At 42.8% G+C, this 22,084-nt stretch overlaps 1 protein-coding gene across 4 annotated transcripts in view; it reads left to right on the top strand.

The window, feature by feature from the left end:
* DAPK2 (death associated protein kinase 2) overlaps positions 1-22,084 on the top strand; it is a 93,138-nt gene that overhangs the window by 38,410 nt on the left and 32,644 nt on the right. For all 4 annotated transcript variants that reach the window (XM_074966094.1, XM_074966092.1, XM_074966093.1 and 1 more), the window contains one exon: positions 20,839-21,060. In XM_074966094.1, coding sequence (XP_074822195.1) covers positions 20,839-21,060 — 222 coding nt within the window. The remainder of the gene's footprint in view (positions 1-20,838; positions 21,061-22,084) is intronic.

Consider the following 22,084-nt stretch of genomic DNA (forward strand, 5'->3'; position numbering starts at 1 on the left):
GACTGGCCTGTCTCCCAAGATTTGTGAGAGTGTTGGGTCATCCTTCAGGATAGGTTGTAGATCCTTAATAATGCGTTGGAGGGGTTTTAGTTGGGGGCTGAAGGTGACGGCTAGTGGCGTTCTGTTAATTTGTTTGTTAGGCCTGTCCTGTAGTAGGTGACTTCTGGGAACTCTTCTGGCTCTATCAATCTGTTTCTTCACTTCTGCAGGTGGGTATTGTAGTTGTAAGAATGCTTGATAGAGATCTTGTAGGTGTTTGTCTCTGTCTGAGGGGTTGGAGCAAATGCGGTTCTATCGCAGAACTTGGCTGTAGACGATGGATCGTGTGGTGTGGTCAGGGTGAAAGCTGGAGGCATGTAGGTAGGAATAGCGGTCAGTAGGTTTCTGGTATAGGGTGGTGTTTATGTGACCATCGTTTATTAGCACTGTAGTGTCCAGGAGGTGGATCTCTTGTGTGGACTGGTCATAGCTTCAGGTCAGGGCTTTTATTTTTTCTAACTGCAAAAATCCTTCGAAGCAATGTTTAATTCTTTCAACACTGGTCTTTTCTGGACAGCCAGCCAAACAAATACTAGGAAAGTGTGTGTGTGTGAGTGTGTGTGTGTGTGTACACATACATATATGTATGAAAAATATATCTCTTGTGTGTGTTTGTGTATTAGGGAGTGGCTAAGATAGCAGCCAGCTTCCACTGTAACATCTTATTTTAGCCCATCTATAACTTTGGCCTGGAAAACTGGTTTGGCCTGAAAATAGTCAGATTTACTGTGAAGGCAAAGGAGAATGTTTCTGCAAAGTGTGAAGAGAATTCAGCAAGCTGGTTTTGAGTTGCAGGTCAATATTATTTTTAGGACTGTCAAACAATTTTAAAATATAATTGCAATTAATTGATTTCCTTTACAACACAAAATACAAAGTGCACAATGCTCACTTTGTATTATTTTTATTACAAATATTTGCACTGTAAAAAGATAAAAGAAATAGTATGTTTAAATTCATCTCATACAAATACTGTAGTGCAATCTCTTAATCGTGAAAGTGCATTTTACAAAAATAGAATTTTTTTTTTACATAACTGCACTCAAAAACAAAACAGTGTAAAACTTTGGAGCCTATTCGTCCACACAGTCCTACTTCTTGTTCAGCCAATCGCTAAGATAAATAAGTTTGTTTACATCTATGGGAGATAATGCTGCTTGCTTCTTATTTACAGTGTCACCTGTAAGTGAGAACAGGCGTTTGCATGGCACTGTTGTAGCCAGAGTTGCAAGGTATTTACGTGCCAGATATGCTAAACATTCATATGCCCCTTCAGTGCAAATGACACTTACAATTCCTTGAAATCTCATGCAGTGGTTATATTTGAAGAAAATAAGTTTTGTGTGTGCGTGTGTGTGAATAGCCTTGGACCCAGTTGGACTCCCATTGATATCAGTGGATTATGTTTTTTTCATCACTGATGGCTTTACTGAGAACAAAATAGGGTGCTGTGTATGAAAGAGAATGTTTCTTTCCATTGGTAGATTGCAGTGCTGTAGTTTGGAGGAAACTGAAATGTTCCTTTAACTCACATGGGAGAGACCAGTGTATTTGGAGCAGTAGAACCAGGTTCTAGTTCAACTCTGTAGGTGTATGTGGTTTAGTATGGGGAAAGTAATAGCCTACCCATGATTAATGTTAAAATCAGCAGTGTCCCATTATAAGACTGATCTGATGAGGAGTCAAATGGGTGTGCCTGCCCTGTAGCTCCCCCTGATGGTCAAGCATGGCTCAACTGAGGTCTTTCTCAGTTTTCCCTTCATTCAGGTCGCTTTAATGTCAACATAGTTTAGATATTCAAAATGTTTCCTCTTTGGGGTCCAATTTATTAAGCCTGCACAAAGTTTTTCAGAATAGAACACAGGCCTACAAAGTCTTCATCCCAGGTTTAGCTGGGCCCAGCTTCCCCACCCCCCAACCCATGTCTATCATCCCTTTAAGTTAATTTTTTCCCCACCCCACCTCCAAGCTGGGCACAACCCCACCTCTCTGAGGGTCTGTCTTTGCTTCTCTCCCAACACCTCTTGCCTGGAGTTTGGCCTTCTCCACGGGCCTTCCCAGCTGGTATCTTCGTCCTGCTGGTGTAGGGCTCTGCAGGAGCCTTCTTACTCCCTGAAGGCATCTGCCTAAACCTGCCTTCAGTGCTGTCCTCCTTTATAAGGTCCAGGTGCCTTCCCTTAAGCCCAGTTGGGCATTGTGCCCTGCTCCATCTTAAAGGGGCCAGTCACCCTCTGGACATTTAAGAAGAAAACAGATCCTTGTATTTTCAAAATATCATCTTAACAAAAAGAGAAGTCCTAATTTTATTATTTAGGGTTAGTTCTCATTAACAAACTAGAACATTTTCTTAAAACTTTGATTAAATTAAGAGATTGAAAGACTTTAAAATGGCTCCTTTTCAACATTTTGCTAGGGGCCTTGTTTTGTTCTGCCAGAAAATTTGTGATGTAGGCAGATTTTGACACTTGTTCATGAAAGAGGCAGGAATAGTAATTTTTTAAAGGAAAAAATAAGGTTCCAAAGAATATTTTTATCTCTCTGAGAGGATTTTTTCTAGAATATGTCTTTTTGATTTTAAAAGATAACTGAACACTAGACATATTTTTGTATCCGGTTCAAAGGAAGTAGAAAATGAGATGTCTACTGATTTTAGTATACTATAGAACTGAAAATAGAGTGCTTATTATTTTGGTTTAATTTCTTCCAAATTAAGCTATGGTGAGAAATGTTAAGAGTGAATGCTTTACAATTTTTAAAAAATCATGTTTTTAAAAAGTCCAATAAAATAAGTACTGCTTAAATCGGCTTAAGTTGTGCCACCCTCACAAGAAAATTTATTCAGCAAAGACCTTAATGCTTCTACAGTTTTTTTGTAGGAATTTGTCAAGATGGTGTTATGGTTGAGAGTACATTTTGTGAAAGTAAGGGTAAAAAGCATTTTCGGGATGTTGTAATTATCCCAAAGCCAAGCAATACAAACCCAGGAAATTTAGAGTTGAGGTTACACTTAAAAGAAATTCAGACATATTGAGATAAAAAATTCACAATTAAGCCACCCAAACACCTTTAACTCTGCCCTTAAATCCATTCAGTATTCAGAGTGAGTGCTTAAATTTGGGGAGGTTATGCTGTATTTTTCATGCAAAGCACAGAGGTTTCAGAGTAACAGCCGTGTTAGTCTGTATTCGCAAAAAGAAAAGGAGTACTTGTGGCACCTTAGAGACTAACCAATTTATTTGAGCATGAGCTTTCGTGAGCTACAGCACAGAGGTTGACTCCCTGCTTTAAATGCATAATGGAACTGTACCTTAACTATTGAGTTGTAGCGTTGGTGGCCTGTGATATACAGGAGGTCAGATTATATGTTGGTCTCTTCTGGCATTAAAGTCTATGGATACATCTACACTTCACACTAAACCTGGGTCTGTGGGACTGGGTGTTTCGAAACTGTGCCTGAGTGTCCACACTGTGTTGTAAACCTGAGTTTACAATTGCTGGACCCGGATCTCACAGCTGTGTTGCGTCCATACAGCACTATGTAGACCTTCTGACTTGGGTCTGCAGCTTCACCTGTGTCCACACAGCAGAATGACAGGGCTTGGAGTCAGTCACAGTGGGACGCTGATTCTGACCCACCCCTTGCAGGGTCCTATGATCTGGGACCTAAGTGCTTGCTGACCCGAGTCTGATTTGAGCATAGACGGAAAGGGGGGTTGGTCTCAAACCTGAGTCAGAGCCCAGGCTTAATGTGCAGTGTTGCCATACTCTAGTTGTGACCAGCACCTCTCTAATATTTTGCTGCTAAATCCAGAAGAATATACATATGTGTGAAGGGAACGTGCAGGTGTGGATTGAATTTAGTGCTGGAGCATTTCCAACACTTGTATCTTTCACCACCATATGTGTGGTTGTGATCAGGAGTCTACAACATTCGTTCCTTCTGGATTTTCCTTCATTCATTCTTGTTTCTAACGAACTCAGTATGGGCTGTGGGCTTTTAAAGCATTTTGACACTTTAGAGGGGAAAGAAGTTTAAAATAATCCAAATAGCTAAACTAGTCCCACTGCTTGGAGGTGTTGCTTGGAGTAAAACTGGTCCATGTTTAGGGAGAGAGCAGTATGCTGTGTACCTGATGCAATTGAAAGCCATCCCCTCCTCTTTCAGATGTATGGGGAACAAGTTACCACGCTACCCTTTGAAGGAGGTGTTTTTTTGGAATAACTGTTTGCCATATTCTTGCATGGAGGAATCCTCAGTCATAGGATTTCCTACACTGGAAGATACACAGTGTATCTGCCTTTTTAAAGGGGTCCTCGTCAATTCATTAACTAAAGGATGCATTATGGAGCTCTCCACTCTTTGTTCAGGGCTACCTTTCTCTCTTCACCATTGTTTCTCTGCCTGTCAATAATCTGCCACTGGATGACAGGCGGCCTTCAATGAAGCTTCAGTGTTGCTCTGTAATTGGATGCTAAGGAGTTTGTCAATTCTTTCCCACCACAGAACCTGCTGTTTTCCCAGGAAACGAACTCAATATTGATCTGAATGTCCCATCCTATGTGCTCAGAACAGTGGTAATGAGAGATTTATTCCCCCACTGCCCCCTTAAGATTCCTTCCCTCTGCACTGGAGCAGCAGAGGGAATAAACAGCATAGACATTGTGCTGTCCTCCTACCTAGGGTGGATTCTCATCAGCTACTTGTAGCACAGATTTTAAATGAGACTAGAAAGTTACACTGAAGAATAGAAAAATCCCTGACGAACAAAGAAATTGGCGGCTTAAAGAAACGTGCTCACTATAGGCCTTGTGGATTTTTCTAAAGACTTGAATTGTTTGCTAGCTTTAAAAAAAAATTTCTCCTCTCCTTTCATTTCTGCCTGAGCCAGCTCTGGCCCATGTGAACCAAGGAGTTGTTGATAGTTGAATGTCTTTTCATAGCACAGCATAAGTTCTATCTTTCCTGCTCTCGGGTGCATTATATAAGTGATGCAGCCTGTACGTGTTAAACAGTTTTTGACCTTTAAACTGAAGGTACAGAAAGGTTATACTAAACCACTACACAAATATTATCTATACACTAGCATGCTCAGCCTAGCAGCACAGAGCAATTACCCCTATCAATCCATCCATTACTTCTAAAAGTGTCAGCTCTGACCTTCCAAAGTTTTCTGGATTCTATTAGTTGTCATTCCAGTTGCTGCATTCTGCCTCATCAATTACTATGATAAGTGAAAAATATTTTAGTATGCATGTTTTATTTTTGTGCTTGAGACTATGTAAAATACTTGTCAGACTATCGGGAAATGGGCAGAATTGCTGGGCTAGAGCATATTACTGGAGCCTGTGATCTACTCCTGCAACTTCAGAAGGGCCAAATCTGCTTGGTCATTACCTGGTTGGGAGACTTCCAAGAAATGCCTGGCTACTAAAGAAAATGCTGCTGGTGATTCAGTAGGTGGCACTGTTCCTTCCGAGTCACTCTTCAGGCAGTGTCCCAGTGTGGTGGTGTTGTAGCTGAGAGCTGTAAAGCCAATATCCCGACCACTTAATCCATGGCAGTTAATAACCGATAGCATTGCTCAAAAGAGTGGCGGTATTAGCCCCAGTGTCCTGATTTAAATTACAAATGGGTAAGGCTACAATTTTGGCATGGAAATTTTTAGTAAATTTCACAGCACAGGTTGTGGAAAAAAGTGATACGTCACAGAAAGTTAACCAAACAATGTCATTTTTGCTACATCAACGTACACAACATCAGCATACATAAGAACACAACTAAACAAGTGATACGCACAACTGAACCACATTGCCACCTCAGTGGTAGCATGGTTTCTCTCCAATGGGGTGTGGTCTGGCTTCTCCCCCCCCCCTCCTGCCGTTGTGTGACCTGGCACAGGGGCACAGCTCCATTCAGATTTATGTCAGCAGCTCCCCCATCAAGGGACCAGTGGGTCAAATCTGAGTGGCACTGCAACCTTATGTGCCAGGTTGCCATGCCACTCGGTTGGAAGACCCGCTCAAACGGGGGTCCAGTGTAAACTGCCCCTTTTCTCCCCCCCCCCCCCGGCTGGCCCTACCTCCCAATTGGCACCTCTGCCAGTGCTACACACCATTCATAATATGTACATGGCTGCGGGTACCACTGTGTGTGTACACAGTTAAACAATTATCAGTACAGATTTGTATTGACTTCAGCATATGACATGGACTGCATTTTGGAAAGACAATGAAGGGAACGCCTAATCAAATGGGTTTTACAGCCATTTCCAAGATTGCATGGCGTTTATTCACATTCACGATTTCTGTGACCTCCATGACAAAATCGTATCCCCATAAATGGGTAATTTACATTCTCCTATTCAATTTACTTCAGTACTTCTCTTTTAAAGGCTCTGTATGCCACAACAGTAGCTACATTTCGGTGATGAGCAGAGTGATCCCTTTTTTTATACAGACTGTGATAGTTTTGCTTAGATTGTAAAGGTCTTTGGAAGAGAGATGTTATAGAAACGGCAGTCAGTATTATCAGACGCCAAGTTTATTGGATGGCACCGGGAATTTCAAATCATTTATATTAAATCTTAATCTAAAGCAAGAAGGCTTGAAATGGCATCATAAAATGAATTAATAAAAGTAAAAATATGACTTGTCTGTGAAAATGCCATGCCATACTTTGAACTGACTAGCAACTGACATTTTTGATCTTTATGAACAAAACAAAGTGTCTTTAACAGAATAAAAAGCCAGTCCATTTTTAGAAGAGTAATAAGACAATTCAGGGTGCAGTGACACAACCTAATGTCACCGTCTCTTGTTTGGCTGGAAGTATTCTGATTTGCCTCATGCCTATAAGACACCTTAAGTAAAAAGAGATTAATCACTTACTGCCTATCTAGGTGTTTTTTCCTTCCCTATCTCAAAGGTCTGTTGAGAGGGTTATTTCACTGTCTATTAAATACTGTGAGATGTTTAGATGGAAGGTTCAATAGTCAGGGGACGGGGGCTGTTGGATGGGGCGGAGGTTTGGGGAGGGGGGCAGTCAGGAGACAGGGAGTGGGGGGCTTTGGATAGGGGGTGGAGTCCTGGGGGGGGCAGTTAGGGATGGGGCTCCCAGGAGGGGGCGGTCAGGGGGCAGGGGTGTGGATAGGGGTCGGGGCAATCAGGGGACAGGGAACAGGGGGGGCTTAGATAGGGGGGTGGGGTCCCGGGGGGGCGGTTAGGGGCGGGGTCCCGGGAGGGGGCAGTCAGGGGACAAGGAGCAGGGGGAGTTGGATAGGTCGGAGGTTCTGAAGGGGGCAGTCGGGGTGGGAAGTGGGAGGGGGCAGATATGGGGTGGGGGCCAGGCTGTTTGCGGAGGCAGAGCCTTCCCTACCCAGCCGTGTCCTCCATACCATTTCGCAACCCCGATATGGCCCTCGGGCCAAAAAGTTTGCCCACCCCTGATTTACTATAAGGTCTTTGTTCCATAAAATTGCATGGGAGTAAAGTGACACTTTCTCCAACGACTTTTCCACTACTTAGATTTCTTTTCCATTGTCTCAAATACCATGCTATAGATCAGGGGCGGGCAAATTTTTTGGCCCGAGGGCCACATCAGGGTTGCGAAACGGTATGGAGGGCCCCCTGACTGCCCCCCCCAGAACCCCCGACCCATCCAACCTTCCATGCTGCTTGTCCCCTGACTGCCCCCTCCCGGAACCCCCATCCCTAACCGCCCCCCAGGACCCCACCTGTTATCTAACCGTCTCCTGTTCCCTGTCCCCTGACTGCCCCGCTCCAATCCACACCCCCGCCCCCTCCTGGGACCCCCATCCCTAACTGTTCCCCCAGGACCCCACCCCCTATCCAACCCCCCTGCTCCCCCACCTCCTGGGACCCTCCCATCCAACTCCCCCCCCGCCCCGCTCCCAGTCTCCTGACCACCCCCTCCCCGAACCTCTGCCCCATCCAACCGCCCCCTGTCCCCTGACTGCCCCCTGGGACCTCCTGCCTCTTATCCAACCCCCCCTCCCCCTTACTATGCCGCTCAGAGCGGCAGGACTGGCTTATTGGAAGCCTGAGAGGTGGGCGAGTGCAAGCCGCGCTGCACGCGCGGTGGCGTCACTGCAGGGAAGGCAGGACAGTGGGGGAGGGGCCAGGGGGCGAGCCTCCGCAGCCGGGAGCTCAGGGACCGGGCAGGATGGTCCCGCGGGCCTTAGTTTGCCCACCGCTGATATAGATTGTTACTATGTACTGTGGTCAGATTAAACTCTCATTGAAGCAATTATTTATTTATTTAATTATTTGTAATACCATAGTTCCTAGGAGCCCTAGTTGTGGACCAGAACCCCATTGTGCTAGGTGTTGTGGAGAAAGACTGTCCCTGCCCCAAAGAGCTTGCAATCTAAGTAGCTTAGCCTGAAATGGACTGCTGGACCTCACTGTATAGTTCGCTGTCTGTGATCACTAGAAGTGAAACATGTTAAAAATACTGTGGCATTCTGTTTTCAGAAAGTGGTAAGTGTGACCACAGAGATCCTCCAGGAAAGTCCTTTTACATATTTAGCTTGTGAACCATGCATGATTTATGTCTGAGCCACGCGTCATAGGAAAACAAAAACTGAAAAAACAGCTAGTATGGGGAATTATCAAAACGTGTGGCTGCCTCTCTGCTGGGAAAAACATGCCACTTAAAATTACCAGCAGAATTGGGTAGGCAACTTTCAGGCAATACAGAGAAAGAGAGAGGACAATTTCTGACCAGCAGTAGAGTAATAAGACAAATTCCATTAAGAAAAATTACTTAACTGTGAGAGGACAGCAGTGTTAGAGTTCCTGTGCTTTTTTAAAAAAAGGCTTTGAACAAAGGGCTTACCTTTGAAAGCCAGGCAACTATAGTAATTACTGAGGTATAAAACTATGTAAACCTTCCCACCTCCTAAAAAAGTAAAGGAGAAACAAAGAGATGGAGACTGATACATTGAGGAAATGGTAATAGGATATAGAAATTTCTCAACTCCAAGTCACTGGTTCAAATCGAGTCCAGGTCAGTAGTAACAAAAAGTCCATATCTGAAGTCTGTGGCATCAAAACTACCACCATAATTGATATTAATTGTCCCTTATTTGAGCTTGGCAAGGAGTGAATGGGCCATAAAGATTGAGTTACCCTCTCCCCTCTAGTGGTGATCTTTTCAAGTCACACAGATGAATCCTACTTCTAGGTCATTCTGGCATCATTCGCTAGCATTAAATTCACTTAAATTATCTGTTTTTTTTTTTTAAATTCACAGGAAAATGTTAAACATTCATAGTGAACCATTTTATTTCTACTAGAATGGATACCATGCTATTGATAGATCTCCAGATTATTCTAACAACACACAAAATATAACTAGAAGTCATTCTATATAATTCACTAGGTACTATGCAATGTGACCCTTCAACTATAAGCAATGCTGCATAGGATGGGATTCTTCTCAACATTACATGATACTAGATATTAATTACCTGATTGCCACTGACTTTGAAAATCTTCCTCATAACGTACAGTAGAAAATGAACGAATTGGTTGCTGTCAGTAAGCACAGATGGCTATGCTTATCTTCAGATTAAAATATAGTATCGCCTAGCTCAGAGGATATATAGCATGGGATGGGATTATTTTTTAAAATTTTTATAGATCAGGGTTGTCAAGAGACCAAACATCATTTTTATTCCATTAAATAGTAAGAGAGCCAACAACTGGCAAATCCTGAAAAGTCTGGCAACCCTAAAATTAGCCCTGTCACAGGCATTGGGTAAAGCATGAGTGTGAATTGCATCAACGGCCTCTCCTGCCTGACACATTCTTGGGAATATGCACAGTATTGAAATATCAGAGCATCCTGCTTTCCAGGGCCATATGGATGCCCTGCCAACAGTCAAGATGATTCTTGGAAATAAGCTAACATGTACGTTGATCTTATGGTACTGTTATCTAACTGACAGTTGGAAGTCCATACATACTTTCCATTCTTCAGTGCTTCTAGTGGTTGTCTCTTTAAAATGTATTCAGTATTCTAATAGAAGAAAATTTAAAAGTTCCCCTAAAGGGACAAATATGTAAAACAATGGCCTAATAGATAGTTTCTGAAGTTTCTTTGTCCTAGAGCAGAGGTGGGCAAACTATGGCTTGCAGGCCACATCCGGCCCGCGGGACCATCCTGCCTGGCCCCTGAGCTCCCAGCTGGGGAGGCTCGCCCCGGCCCCTCCCGCACTGTCCCCTCTCCCCTGTAGTGCTGCTGCTGCGCGGGCAGTGCGGCTTGTGCTTGCCCACCTCCCAGCCTTTCCAGTAAGCCTGTCTTGCCACTCTGAGCAGCATGGTAAGGGGGTGGGGGGAGGGAGGGTTGGATAAGGGGCAGGAGGTCCCGGGGGACAGTGAGGGGACAGGGAGGCGGTTGGATGGGGCAGAGGATCGGGGAGGGGGGCGGTCAGGAGACAGGGAGGGTTGGATTGGGATGGGGTCCCAGGGGGTTGGGGGGTCCCGGGAATGGGGGGGACAGGGAGCAGGGAGGGTTGGATAGGGGGTGGGGTCCTGGGGGGCAGTTAGGGATGGGGGTCCCGGGAGGGGGCGGTCGGGGGCTGGGGTGTGGCTAGGGTTGGGGCAGTCAGGGGCAGGGAACAATGGGGATTAAGTAGGGGGCGGGGTCCTGGGGGGTCTGGGAGGGGGTGGTCAGGGGACAAGGAGCAGGGAGGGTTGGATGGGTCAGGTGTTCTGAGGGGGGGCAGTCAGGGGGTGGGAAGTGAGAGGGGGTGATAGGGGGTGGGGGCCAGGCTGTTTGCGGAGGCAAAGCCTTCCCTACCCTGCCCTCCATACCGTTTTGCAACCCCGATGTGGCCCTCGGGCCAAAAAGTTTGCCCACCCCTATCCTAGAGGTTAAGTTATTAAAGTAAAAAATCATAAGTATTTTCTCTCTAAAAGATTAAATATCTTATTCAAATTTATATGATTCCTCTCCATCCACACAGATCTCAGATTACATTTTAAAAACTGCATACACTATATCACTGTGTAATTCCTTTGACCACTGCAGATATGCAGCCACTGCTGGGGTGAAATGTAGCAAGTATTTAACAGCACAGTACAGCCTATGTAAAAATAACTGTGTTCTGGCACAGGTGATTTGGTTTTAATGGGTTTGTCCTTGCATTTTCACAGAGATCCATAATATGGAGTAGAGACATTTCTTTGATTACAGATGATCTTTGGTCAAGCGTTCCCATTCAATGTTATTGATTTGGCGGCTTTATCTTTTGGGGATATTCTCTTGGAGAATAAATGTGTAAAGAAATTGCAAAGAAAAAGACGTATATATTTATGGTATCCCTTCCCAAGCTTTCTGTTGCATTTAAATCTACAGTTTAAGTTTTTTATTCTTCTGATGTTCGAAGTTCACTTGAAGTCCCTTGGCCCAGAATGTGACTGAACTGTGTTAAAGCCAGCTGGCTGGCATACCAAGCATAATTGCTTTAACTCAGCTTCTATCTTTAGAGAAGTGCACATCTGAGCAGGAACTGGACCACAGTAGGAAGTTAAGTGTAACCTTGCTAAACATAATAAACAAAACACACACAAAAAAGTAAGTGGGGGAAGGTCATCTTTGCTTCCCTAAAAAGGCACGTTTTTCTGTCTCTACCACAGTTTATTGAACTTTACCATGTGTAATATCACTGCATCAGGCAGAGGTAAAATGCCAAAATTGCTTACAACTACACATTGCTGCTTATCATACCTCTGTCCCTTAGTCTGACGCACTCTGTTTGTCCTCAAGTGGAAAGGAAAGAACAGCCTGTTCAGGCGTGTCAAGGAAAACTGGGACGTTCAACTTTCTGCACCTGTTGTCACTAAAAGGCCCAGTAGGGTTACCCTGTGGTGCCATTCAGATGGAGGAAGGGTCAGAAAAATTACTGGAAAATTGTGCTTGCTCAACATATTTTGTGTGCTCTCTACGTACGTCCTGAGCTCTATCTGCTGGCTTTACAGACCCTCTGCTGAACTAAATTACTATTAACATTTCTTTACAGACCCTCTGCTGAGCTTACTTGCTGTTAACATCTCTGAATAAAAAAGCGAGCTGAGTTCTGGTCTGCCTCGTGCAACGACAGAATTGTCAGCCATATTCTGACTCCAGAAGTGGAAGCGGAAGGAAGCCCGGCTCAATGCTTGGGTCCAAGATTGAGTTTGCAGGGCGGATGACACGAGAACTCAGCTTAGTGACTTTTAGGCTGGGCTGGGCATATGTGAATAGAAAGGTATTGAGAGAAAATAAAAATGAGAGTGATTACAATTATTATTGGTATGACAGTAGTGCCTGGGGGCCCAAACTGAAATCCAGGCCCCTTTGTTATAATCAATGATAATTATGTTATCATTTAGTTTGAGTTTAGTAGTAGTTGCATTTTACAGATGTGGAGCTGACACACAGACGCTGTGACTTGCCCAAGGTCACACAGGAAGTTTGTGGGGGAGCAGAGGCTTGAACCCAAGTCTCTGTCTAGCACCCTAACCACTGGACTATCCTTCTTCTCCTGAGTCCCATTGCCTTAACTGCACAATCTGTCATTTTCTGACTACAGTCAAACTGTAAGAGGTGTTTTCTTTTGGCTTCATATCACATCTTTCACTGGTATACCAATGTCTAGAAGCCCCTGTCAGTGGATTCCCGACTATCTTACAGATATTCCAAATCGTAGCATTTTTAAAAAACAAAATATAAAAACAGTAACTTAATCACTTCCAAATGTATGTTTGTGATACTTGAACCTAAAAAAGTTATCTGCTCTTCTCAAATCACAGGAGGAGTCAACTGCCTGACAGCCCCATCCCACAAACAGGGAAAGAGGGTCTGGCTGGGACACCGTAGCTCACGGTGTCTTTTCAATATTATTCATGCATTTTGCAGCATTTCAGGATGGCCACTCTAGGAAGCAGTATTCCTGGAATAGAAGAAGAAGGGGTGGGGGGGTGGGATGCCATCCCATATGTATATTTACATCTTATTAGGCTATTTTTATTCTAATGTTTCATGGTGATGTTACTGTTGTTAGCATTGCTGTCTGCCTTCTTGGGATGCCACAAAGCGTTTCGTTCACTCCACTCAGTTTAAGATTACCCCTCCGAGACCAGGATTAAAAATAACCATTAAAAAAGAGCAAACCAAACTGGTGGTGTCAATCATTCTGGTCTTTTTGTTGCCCATAAACTATAGGATGATAAAATAAACTGCATTTTGTACTCATCTAAATTTTGCTTCTAAAATGGAATCTAAATACATTAAGCACTGTCAATGTTCCCTCTAATTTTTTACATCCATGTGCGGAATGAATTTTATTATGTGGAGGTGATGTGTGGTGGGGGTGGGGCTGAGGGGTTCGGAGTGTGGGAGGGAGCTCAGGCCTGGGGCAAAGGGTTGGAGTGTTTGGGGGGGGTGAGGGCTCCGGCTGGGGGTGCAGGCTCTGGGGTGGGGCATGGGGCTAGGAATGAGGGGTTTTGGGTGCAGGCTGCCCCAGGGCTGTGGTGGGGAGAGAGGACTGCAGTACTGCTGTCCAAATATTTGAGGAATGCAACAAACTTCACTAGTTTAAAAAAACATTAGCAAATGTCTGTCTCTGGGATTATATTGCGTGTGTGCTGTTCATATTGCGATGTAGGACTTCAGTCATCCTTATTTCACTGATGCACTAGGAAGCGTGGGCTTGTGTTAAAGCTCTTGGCTAGAACTTGGGAGATCTGGATTCATTTATCAGGTTTGCTAAAGATTCTGTGTTAATGTAAGTAAGTGGCTTAATCTAACTGTGCTTCAATTCCACATATGTAGGTCATATTTCATTTCTGCTAGCCCTTGTCTTGTCTATATTGCAAGCTCTTTGGGGCAGGCAACTGTTTCTTACATGGTGCATGGGAGGAGGGGCTGTTATTTTGGTCAGGGTCACAAGGAAATACTGTAGTACCGGGTTTTTTTTCTGACTGTATGCTGTCATTTTTTATGATCGTTAACAAGGAAGCTAGAGCACATTCCTGGCAGTGAATGTCAACTGCTATATGGTGAGAGGAAATCCCTTTGATGTCATAAAAGATAATTTTATGGGGTTTTGCAAGAAATATGCACTTTGGGTAACTGAGACACAGGTTCTGTCAGTGTCTAAGGAGAGCAACAGGCTGGCTTTTATAACCATTGACTGAGATTATTGTGCTCTCGTCTTCCCCCATCCCTCCCTCCAACTCTTAGATCTTGCCTTAATATATTGAAGAATATCCATTCCTTATAAAAGAATGAACTGGTGGTGCAGAAAATCTTTAAACACTAGCTGCTATTTTGGGCCATTCATCTTCAAGAATGCTCCAATAATGCTTTGATTGTCCACTGATACTGTAATGAAGACACATGGGATCTTGGCAACAAGTATATATAAAGTGAATATATTTGCACCATATAGCAAGAAGCAGGGAGTGGGGAAGGGGATTAACACTTGATGTTAATGTAAGAAAAAACCTGAAAAGGTTTCCGGGTCAGTGTATGTATATGGACTATTCATAATGTCAGTGCTATTACATCAACTTTTTCTGAACATCTCTGGCTAACCAATGGTGTATTTGGCTCCTTTATGCACTCTCTCCATTATTTTCATCCTCTTTTCAACTGTCTCAAGCCCTTGAACTGTCCCTATACTCAATAAAGTCCATGTCTCAGGAAGCCATAATTAAAATTTTTTTTTGTAATAGTCAGCACCCCCCTGGATTATAAATACCTATTGGAAACCAATTTTTATGCTGTGCAACTGATAACTTGAAAGATTTTTAAAAAAAAATAAAACTCCAAGCTACCCAACACCACTGTTTTATTTAGGATACGTACAAGAGTGTGTGGTGTGTACACACCTGAATCAGTGGTTACATAGGTTTCAGAATAGCAGCTGTGTTAGTTTGTATTCGCAAAAAGAAAAGGAGGACTTGTGACACCTTAGAGACTAACAAATTTATTTGAGCATAAGCTTTCGTGAGCTACAGCTCACTTCATCGGATGCAACATAGTGATTTCTCTTCCCAGAATTGTACTAATAAAATTGATGACACAGCCATGAAGACAAGGAAGTAAACAAAACTAGTGCTACTTTCAAATTCCTTTAGAAACACATGATCAAACAATCCTGCCTGGGAAAGAATACTCTGGTAGATGATTCCTGGAGGATTTAATAGGAATTAAAACTATCAGGTTCTATAGAAATCACTCTAGACAACCTACAGGGTTTATTGGGGGATCAAATCTTGTAATAGAATTTTTAAAGTAATCTATGGTATTCTATAGCAGGAATCTCATTCTCTATTAAGTTCTGTTGTAAGGATTTTGCATAATGGTAAATTAAAGAAGGGAGAACTTTAACACTAGTAGTCTGTTGTCAAAATTCTTTAAGCAGGTAGTTGTAGATTAGTCTAATCATACATCAGGTCTAATGCACTAAAAGTCTTCTAAATAAATAAATCTTCTAGCCCACACCAGAAATGTTTGGAATGGCTCTAAGGTTCATAAACATATCAATATGTTTTTATAAGAATCTGAAATTAGTGAGTGAGATTTTACCCCATACTACCGAGGCATTCCAGGGCAAGCTAGGGTAAAGGGAAGGTTTTAACTCTTGGTTTCCTTGCCTTTTGTAGATTTAAGACTGACTCCAAATAGCTGTTTCTGTGTTAATTATGTAAGGTTCTTAAAGTGTTTCATTATCAGGTAGTGAATACAATTGCAGTGTGTGCTACATAATTTATATTCCCAACTGCACTTGCATACAAGCCAGTGAAGGATATAATAATGTTGAAAATCACTGCAGCTCATAGCTTCTCCAATGTAAGTGAAAGCCTGTAATCTTAGGTGTTTGCATTCATAAACCAGTCGGAGAACACTTCAGTCTCTCTGGTCACTCGATTTCTGAGCTAAAAGTGGCTATTCTTCAACAAAAAGACTTCAGAAACAGACTCCAATGAGAGACTGCTGAATTGGAATTAATTTGCAAATTGGATACAATTAACTTAGGCTTGAATAGAGACTGGGAGTGGTTGAGTCATTACACAAAGTAAAACTATTTCCCCTTGTTTATTTATCTCCCCCCCCCCCCCACTGTTCCTCAGATGTTCTTGTTAACTGCTGGAAATGGCCCACCGTGATTATCACTACAAAAGGTTTTCTCCCCCTCTCCCCCCACTCTCCTGCTGGTAATAGCTCATCTTAAGTGATCACTCTCCTTACAGTGTGCATGATGAACACCCATTTTTTCATGTTCTGTGTGTATATAAATCTCCTCACTGTATTTTCCACTTTATGCATCCGATGAAGTGAGCTGTAGCTCACGAAAGCTTATGCTCAAATAAATTGGTTAGTCTCTAAGGTGCCACTAGTTCTCCTTTTCTTTTTGCGAATACAGACTAACACGGCAGCTACTCTCAAACCTGCATTTAATGAGTATGTTTGTGATTGTTATCAGGAGATCCTTGCATAGAGCGTAGTCTATAAGCTCATAGTAGAAACTATGGAACTAGCTGCAAGCTTGGGATATAGTGCCCTGAATGAGGATATACCTGATACTGAACAAATACATTTGGGCCAGGATCCTACCCATTTGTGCTCAATGGGTTGCTCAAAGTTATAGTGTGCCAGCACAAGGGGGAGTGGATGCTGCTCATGGGTATAAGTGAAGTGAAGTGCTGGGCATTGTCTTTTATTCTGTGCAGTACGAAATCTTGCATCCCTTCTCTTGCAAGTACACAGTATGAAAATGGGGCAGGGCACGAGCAGAGAGTGGGAGTTTCTGAAGAGATACAGGTTTAAGCTTGATCCTCCTCTTATTAATGAGACCATAGCTCTGAACTCCTCTGTAGTCTATTAAGCATGAGTAATCATTTTGTCTTCACAGAAGTGCTCTCATTAATGCAGGATCAGGTTCCCCCTGCACACACTATTAGAGCTGACTGGACCTGAGGACGACAATTCTGTTTCATAGGAACTTTCAAGATTTTAAAACTTAGTTTTGCCAAAAATGTTCCAACCGACTCGGCTTTCTATACAAGTCACCATTTTTTATGCCTCTTGTGCTTGGATAGAACACCAAGCCTTTGATGTTAACCACAGATCCAAGCCTCAGGTGGCTTAATATTTTGTATCCCTATAATGGGATTCATTTGTCACTATCCCAGCACATATACAACAGCACATTGTCTAAACATTCATTCTACTTTTCCCCCAGCCATAAATCAGTATCAATATTTTGTGAATTCCAGTGGGGATGCAATTATGTAACAAAAGGTAGCTGCTAATACTGGGAAGTGAATTTCATCCTGTACTTTCCACATGATTGCATTGTCTCACCAGGTTTCCACGTAACAGCAATGTGTTGCTGATAATGAAAAGATCAATAAATATTCCTGAAAGCACCATCACCTTGGAGAAGACCCTGAGATGGCCTATTTAATAGTTATAAAAGAACTTTGTTTAGGTGTTGTCAATTTGTATAAAAGATCAGCATTTTCACTAGTAGAGAAAACTTAACTCTCTGCTGAACTAAGTGATGCCAGTAAACGAATTAAACTCACGATGAGTGGAGTAGACTGACCACTTCCTCTTTCTAATTGTGGCTGAATTCCCTGCAGCCTAATATGGAGGTATATCTGAATCTGGTGAAATGATACCTATTTAGCACTGGTTTCAGAGTAACAGCCGTGTTAGTCTGTATTCGTAAAAAGAAAAAAGAAAAAAGAAAAGGAGTACTTGTGGCACCTTAGAGACTAACCAGTTTATTTGAGCATGAGCTTTCGTGAGCTACAGCTATGCATCCGATGAAGTGAGCTGTAGCTCACGAAAGCTCATGCTCAAATAAACTGGTTAGTCTCTAAGGTGCCACAAGTACTCCTTTTCTTTTTTCTTTTTTCTTTTTTCTATTTAGCACTGTAATTTAAACAGAGGTACTGGTACTGGCTAGAAGAGCTGTGTGAATCCTCATCCTTTTGGTTGGCAGAGGTTTGTGCCAGCATTTTATCTGGCTTTATCCTGCTCTTTCTTCCCCCTCCTGCCCCAAGTTCAGCTTTGAGTTTTGGTTTCACAAAATCTGAGTGAAAGAACCTGAAATGTGAGAGATTTGTATCCAAACTGAACAACTTTGCACAAATTTTGTGTGGAACCTTAAATCTGGCCAGGCTTGTGAACTTCAGGGACCCTTTTGATGAACCTGTCTGAATTTGAAGCTTGTAATGAAAGCTAAAGTTGGGCAAGGTTCACTTGGTTTCAGATGTTGTTGTTGTTAATATTTTTCACGGACCTATCTACCAACCATGGTTTTGTGCACAAGGTTAACATATGCTCATACACATGTGCTTGCTGCTTTCTCTGCTTACTATGAATAGTGCAAATTTACATCAAGCCAAATAATAATAAGTAATAAGTGTTTCCATTTAAATCCCCTACATTATCTTTGGTTAAAAGCAACCCATTTTTGTCACAGCACATTTTTTAGTCTGTTTTTCAGATCCAGTTGAAGTGACAGTCTGCTACATCCTACATAAGCCGTGTTAGTAATTAAAGGCAGCCGATTTTAAGAGGAATCTTGCTAGCTTGCCAAATGCCATTTATTATTATTGCTAGGGGAAAGCCCATGGTGCTGTATGGGTGGAATTTGTAGAATGTAAAAAAAAAAAAAAAGGGGGGGGGGTGTGCCAAAAACAGCTGAGAAATTAAAAATTGGATAGTAACAGTCTGAGAGTGCCAGTGACGATTGACCCTGGTGATATTCTAAACAAAAAGCTCTCAGCCATGCTTGTAGCTGTTTCCATTGCTTCACACTGATTCAACAGGCATTCTAGGCTTTGGAGTGACACTCCTGGAAACATCTATAGATTATGAATAATAATTCTATTTTGGTAGCACCCAATGAAGTCAAGACCCCTTTGTGTGAAACACTGTAAAACACATATTGAGAGAGTTCCTGCACTAAATGCATAAAATCTAAATAGAGAAGACAAGTAGGAGAAAATAAGTGTAATTCCCATTTATTGATGGGGAAACTGAGGCATAGAAAGATTAAGTGATTTGACCAGGGTTATACAGGAAATCTGTGGTATAGCCGAGAATTGAACTTGGATCTCCAGAGTCCCTCCATTGGCTTAACCACAAGACCATCCTCCTTCTATGTTTCTCTATTAAAAAACTTTGAGTAAACATCAGTGGCTTATGTACATGTCCTGTACAGACTAACTGCATAGTCCAAGGCTATCCCCTTGCCTTCCTATCCTGCTTTGTAAACTTATTATGTTTTTTCATGGCTAAACATATATATATATACACACACGCATACTCACACACCATTGATTTCTTTGTCCAGAATAAGTTGTTAGAACTGAACTGGTCAGAGAGTCACATGAATAACCCCTCCATCTTGTGCAATATTCCTGCCTTGGACATGATCTTTCATTTTGTCCAGTTATGAGAAGCTCTCATAAAGAGAAACGAAATGGAACAACTATCAGCTGTGCACCCAAAGTGGCAGCTCTGTGATCTAACAATGCGTCTTGCGGGAGCTAACTGAGGAACAGAGTCAGTGATAATGACCTCATGCAGGTTAAAACAAGGAGTTCCCCTGCACTTTCCTGTTAAAGGAAATGTCTCATTTCACAAGGCTCCCATCACGTAAATGAGACTGAAACATGTAGGACATTATACTCTGTATTACTGATCTGATCTCCAAGTGTTTCCTTTTTATGGGATGGGAGAAAATATTAAATTTGGGACTGGAATGATGACCTCTACATCTAGCAGCTGCTGTCAGGAAAAGTCTGCTTGCAACTGCAAACAATTGCCTGCCGTTTAAAAGTTTGATGCAGTGAATTAGACTATTGTCCTGCTAAGTATTAGGGAAACATTCTTCTTAGTTTAAAGTGACATTAAGAAACTTGCATAGTTTCAAATAACATTGAGAGCCAGATTTTCAAGCCGAGTGCAATAATGTGTGTGGACCAGCATCTTCCACACACAAACTTGCACTTGTACATGCAAACTGGGCACTTGTCTCTAACTCTCCAATTACAAAGGCTGGTGTACTCTTTGAGCCTTCTGAAAATTACACCCTGCAGATCTGACACAAAGGTGTGTAGTAGGTATTATCTACCCCTCCAGAGCATCAGACGGCATTCTGTATTTTGTGTACTTCAGTTCCTGAACTTCACTTAGCAAATGAAGGGCAGTTTGGACTCACTTTAAATTTTCTAGTTTTTGATGACTTGAGCTCTCAGACCTTGATGATTTAAAAAATTTCTTTGATGATTGTATCTAGGACCCTCCCTTCCATTCAGACAGGTTACTTTGTTTTGCATGGTCTAAAGCACTGCATTAAAGTATGGTGAATGCAAAGTGTACAATTTATTAACCCAATCCTGAAAATTGTTACTGTAGCAGTAAGAATAAGGATTCAGAGTAGCAGCCGTGTTAGTCTGTATTCGCAAAAAGAAAAGGAGTACTTGTGGCACCTTAGAGACTAACAAATTTATTTGAGCATAAGCTTTCGTGAGCTTCCGATGAAGTGAGCTGTAGCTCACGGAAGTTTATGCTCAGATAAATTTGTTAGTCTCTAAGGTGCCACAAGTACTCCTTTTCTTTTTGGTAAGAATAAGAGTTATTCACCAAAGGATTTGCAGGTTCAGACCCTGTCTATGCAAGCTAATTGTGGGAGCTTCATGGTATTGCCCATGGGATTTGTGAAAGCTTTTAGTGTAATTGCTGTTATAACTTTGTCCTTACAGTGGCCAGTTTGCGATAGTGAAGAAATGCAGAGAGAAAAGCACTGGAGTGGAATATGCTGCCAAATTCATTAAGAAGCGTCAGAGCCGGGCCAGCCGCCGGGGGGTGAGACGTGAGGAAATTGAGCGGGAGGTGAACATTCTGCAGCAGATCCTGCATGCCAACATCATCAAGCTGCACGACGTCTACGAGAACAGGACAGATATGGTCCTTATCCTCGAGCTGTGAGTAGAGTGATTTCCTTATCCTCCGCTGTAGGATGAGGCAAATGGGAACAGGAAAGAGCTGTGGAGGCCTCCTGAGCACAGGAGTGTTCTTAAAATGGAACTGCTGGGCCATAGGGCTAGAGAAACCAACAGCAGACCTAGGCAGGAAAACAGAATGAGGTCACCAGTAAACAGCCTCCCCTGAATAAATCAGCACACGCTCTAGAGACAGATGTGCCTGCTAGTCCTCTCGGGTCACTGCTGCAAAACCATGGAGTCCTGTTGGTTTGTGAACACAGAGATTACCTAATGTTTGCTCACTGCTGGCCTAACATGTACATTTAGAGGAAGTGCAAGTATCTCTAACAGGGTCCAGTTTCTTCAGTTCCTCTCCTGCTCTGCCCACCCCAAGAAACATCCAATGTTCATCCACCCCTCAAATGCTCTGCATCCTCTTGAGGCTTTACAAAAGAAAACTTCAGTTTACAGCTGATGCCTAGAGCTCTGATGGCTCTGGGGCACTAAGCATTGCCTGGCACTGTTCTCGCCTCCCTAGCACCAGCTCTGCCTTCACTCTTTTCACTTGTGGAGTTGAGAATGGGTGAGCCGGTGATGGGAATCTGATTATAGACAAATGTGTCTGCTTCTCCCTTGGTTGGAGAGTTGGGGGCGGGGAAGGAGGGAGGAAGTTAATTGTGGGTATGGTGGGAGTTGAAGCATGGAGGAAGGCACATGTTCTAAACCTGTCAGAATTGTTAGGGAGACAGGCAGAAGTTTGGACCAGTTTGTAATGTTCTCCAACCTGTTAGCCCATCCCTTATTGAGGTTTTACACAGTAGTGATATAATCCCAGCCCTGTCAGCAGTACACACTTGGTACTGTGTTTGTAGCCCATTGCTGACTGGTTTGATAAGGTGGAGCCTGCTGTAGTGCCCCGGGTAGCACTGTCACTTGCCTTATCTGGCTTTTTTTTAATTAGATGATTCTTTCAAAGGTTTCTTAAAGCAGAATTGTCTAATAAACAAATTAATCTCAAAGGTTA

The sequence above is a fragment of the Natator depressus genome, chromosome 10 (assembly GCF_965152275.1).
Source record: "Natator depressus isolate rNatDep1 chromosome 10, rNatDep2.hap1, whole genome shotgun sequence".
Taxonomy (NCBI): domain Eukaryota; kingdom Metazoa; phylum Chordata; order Testudines; family Cheloniidae; genus Natator; species Natator depressus.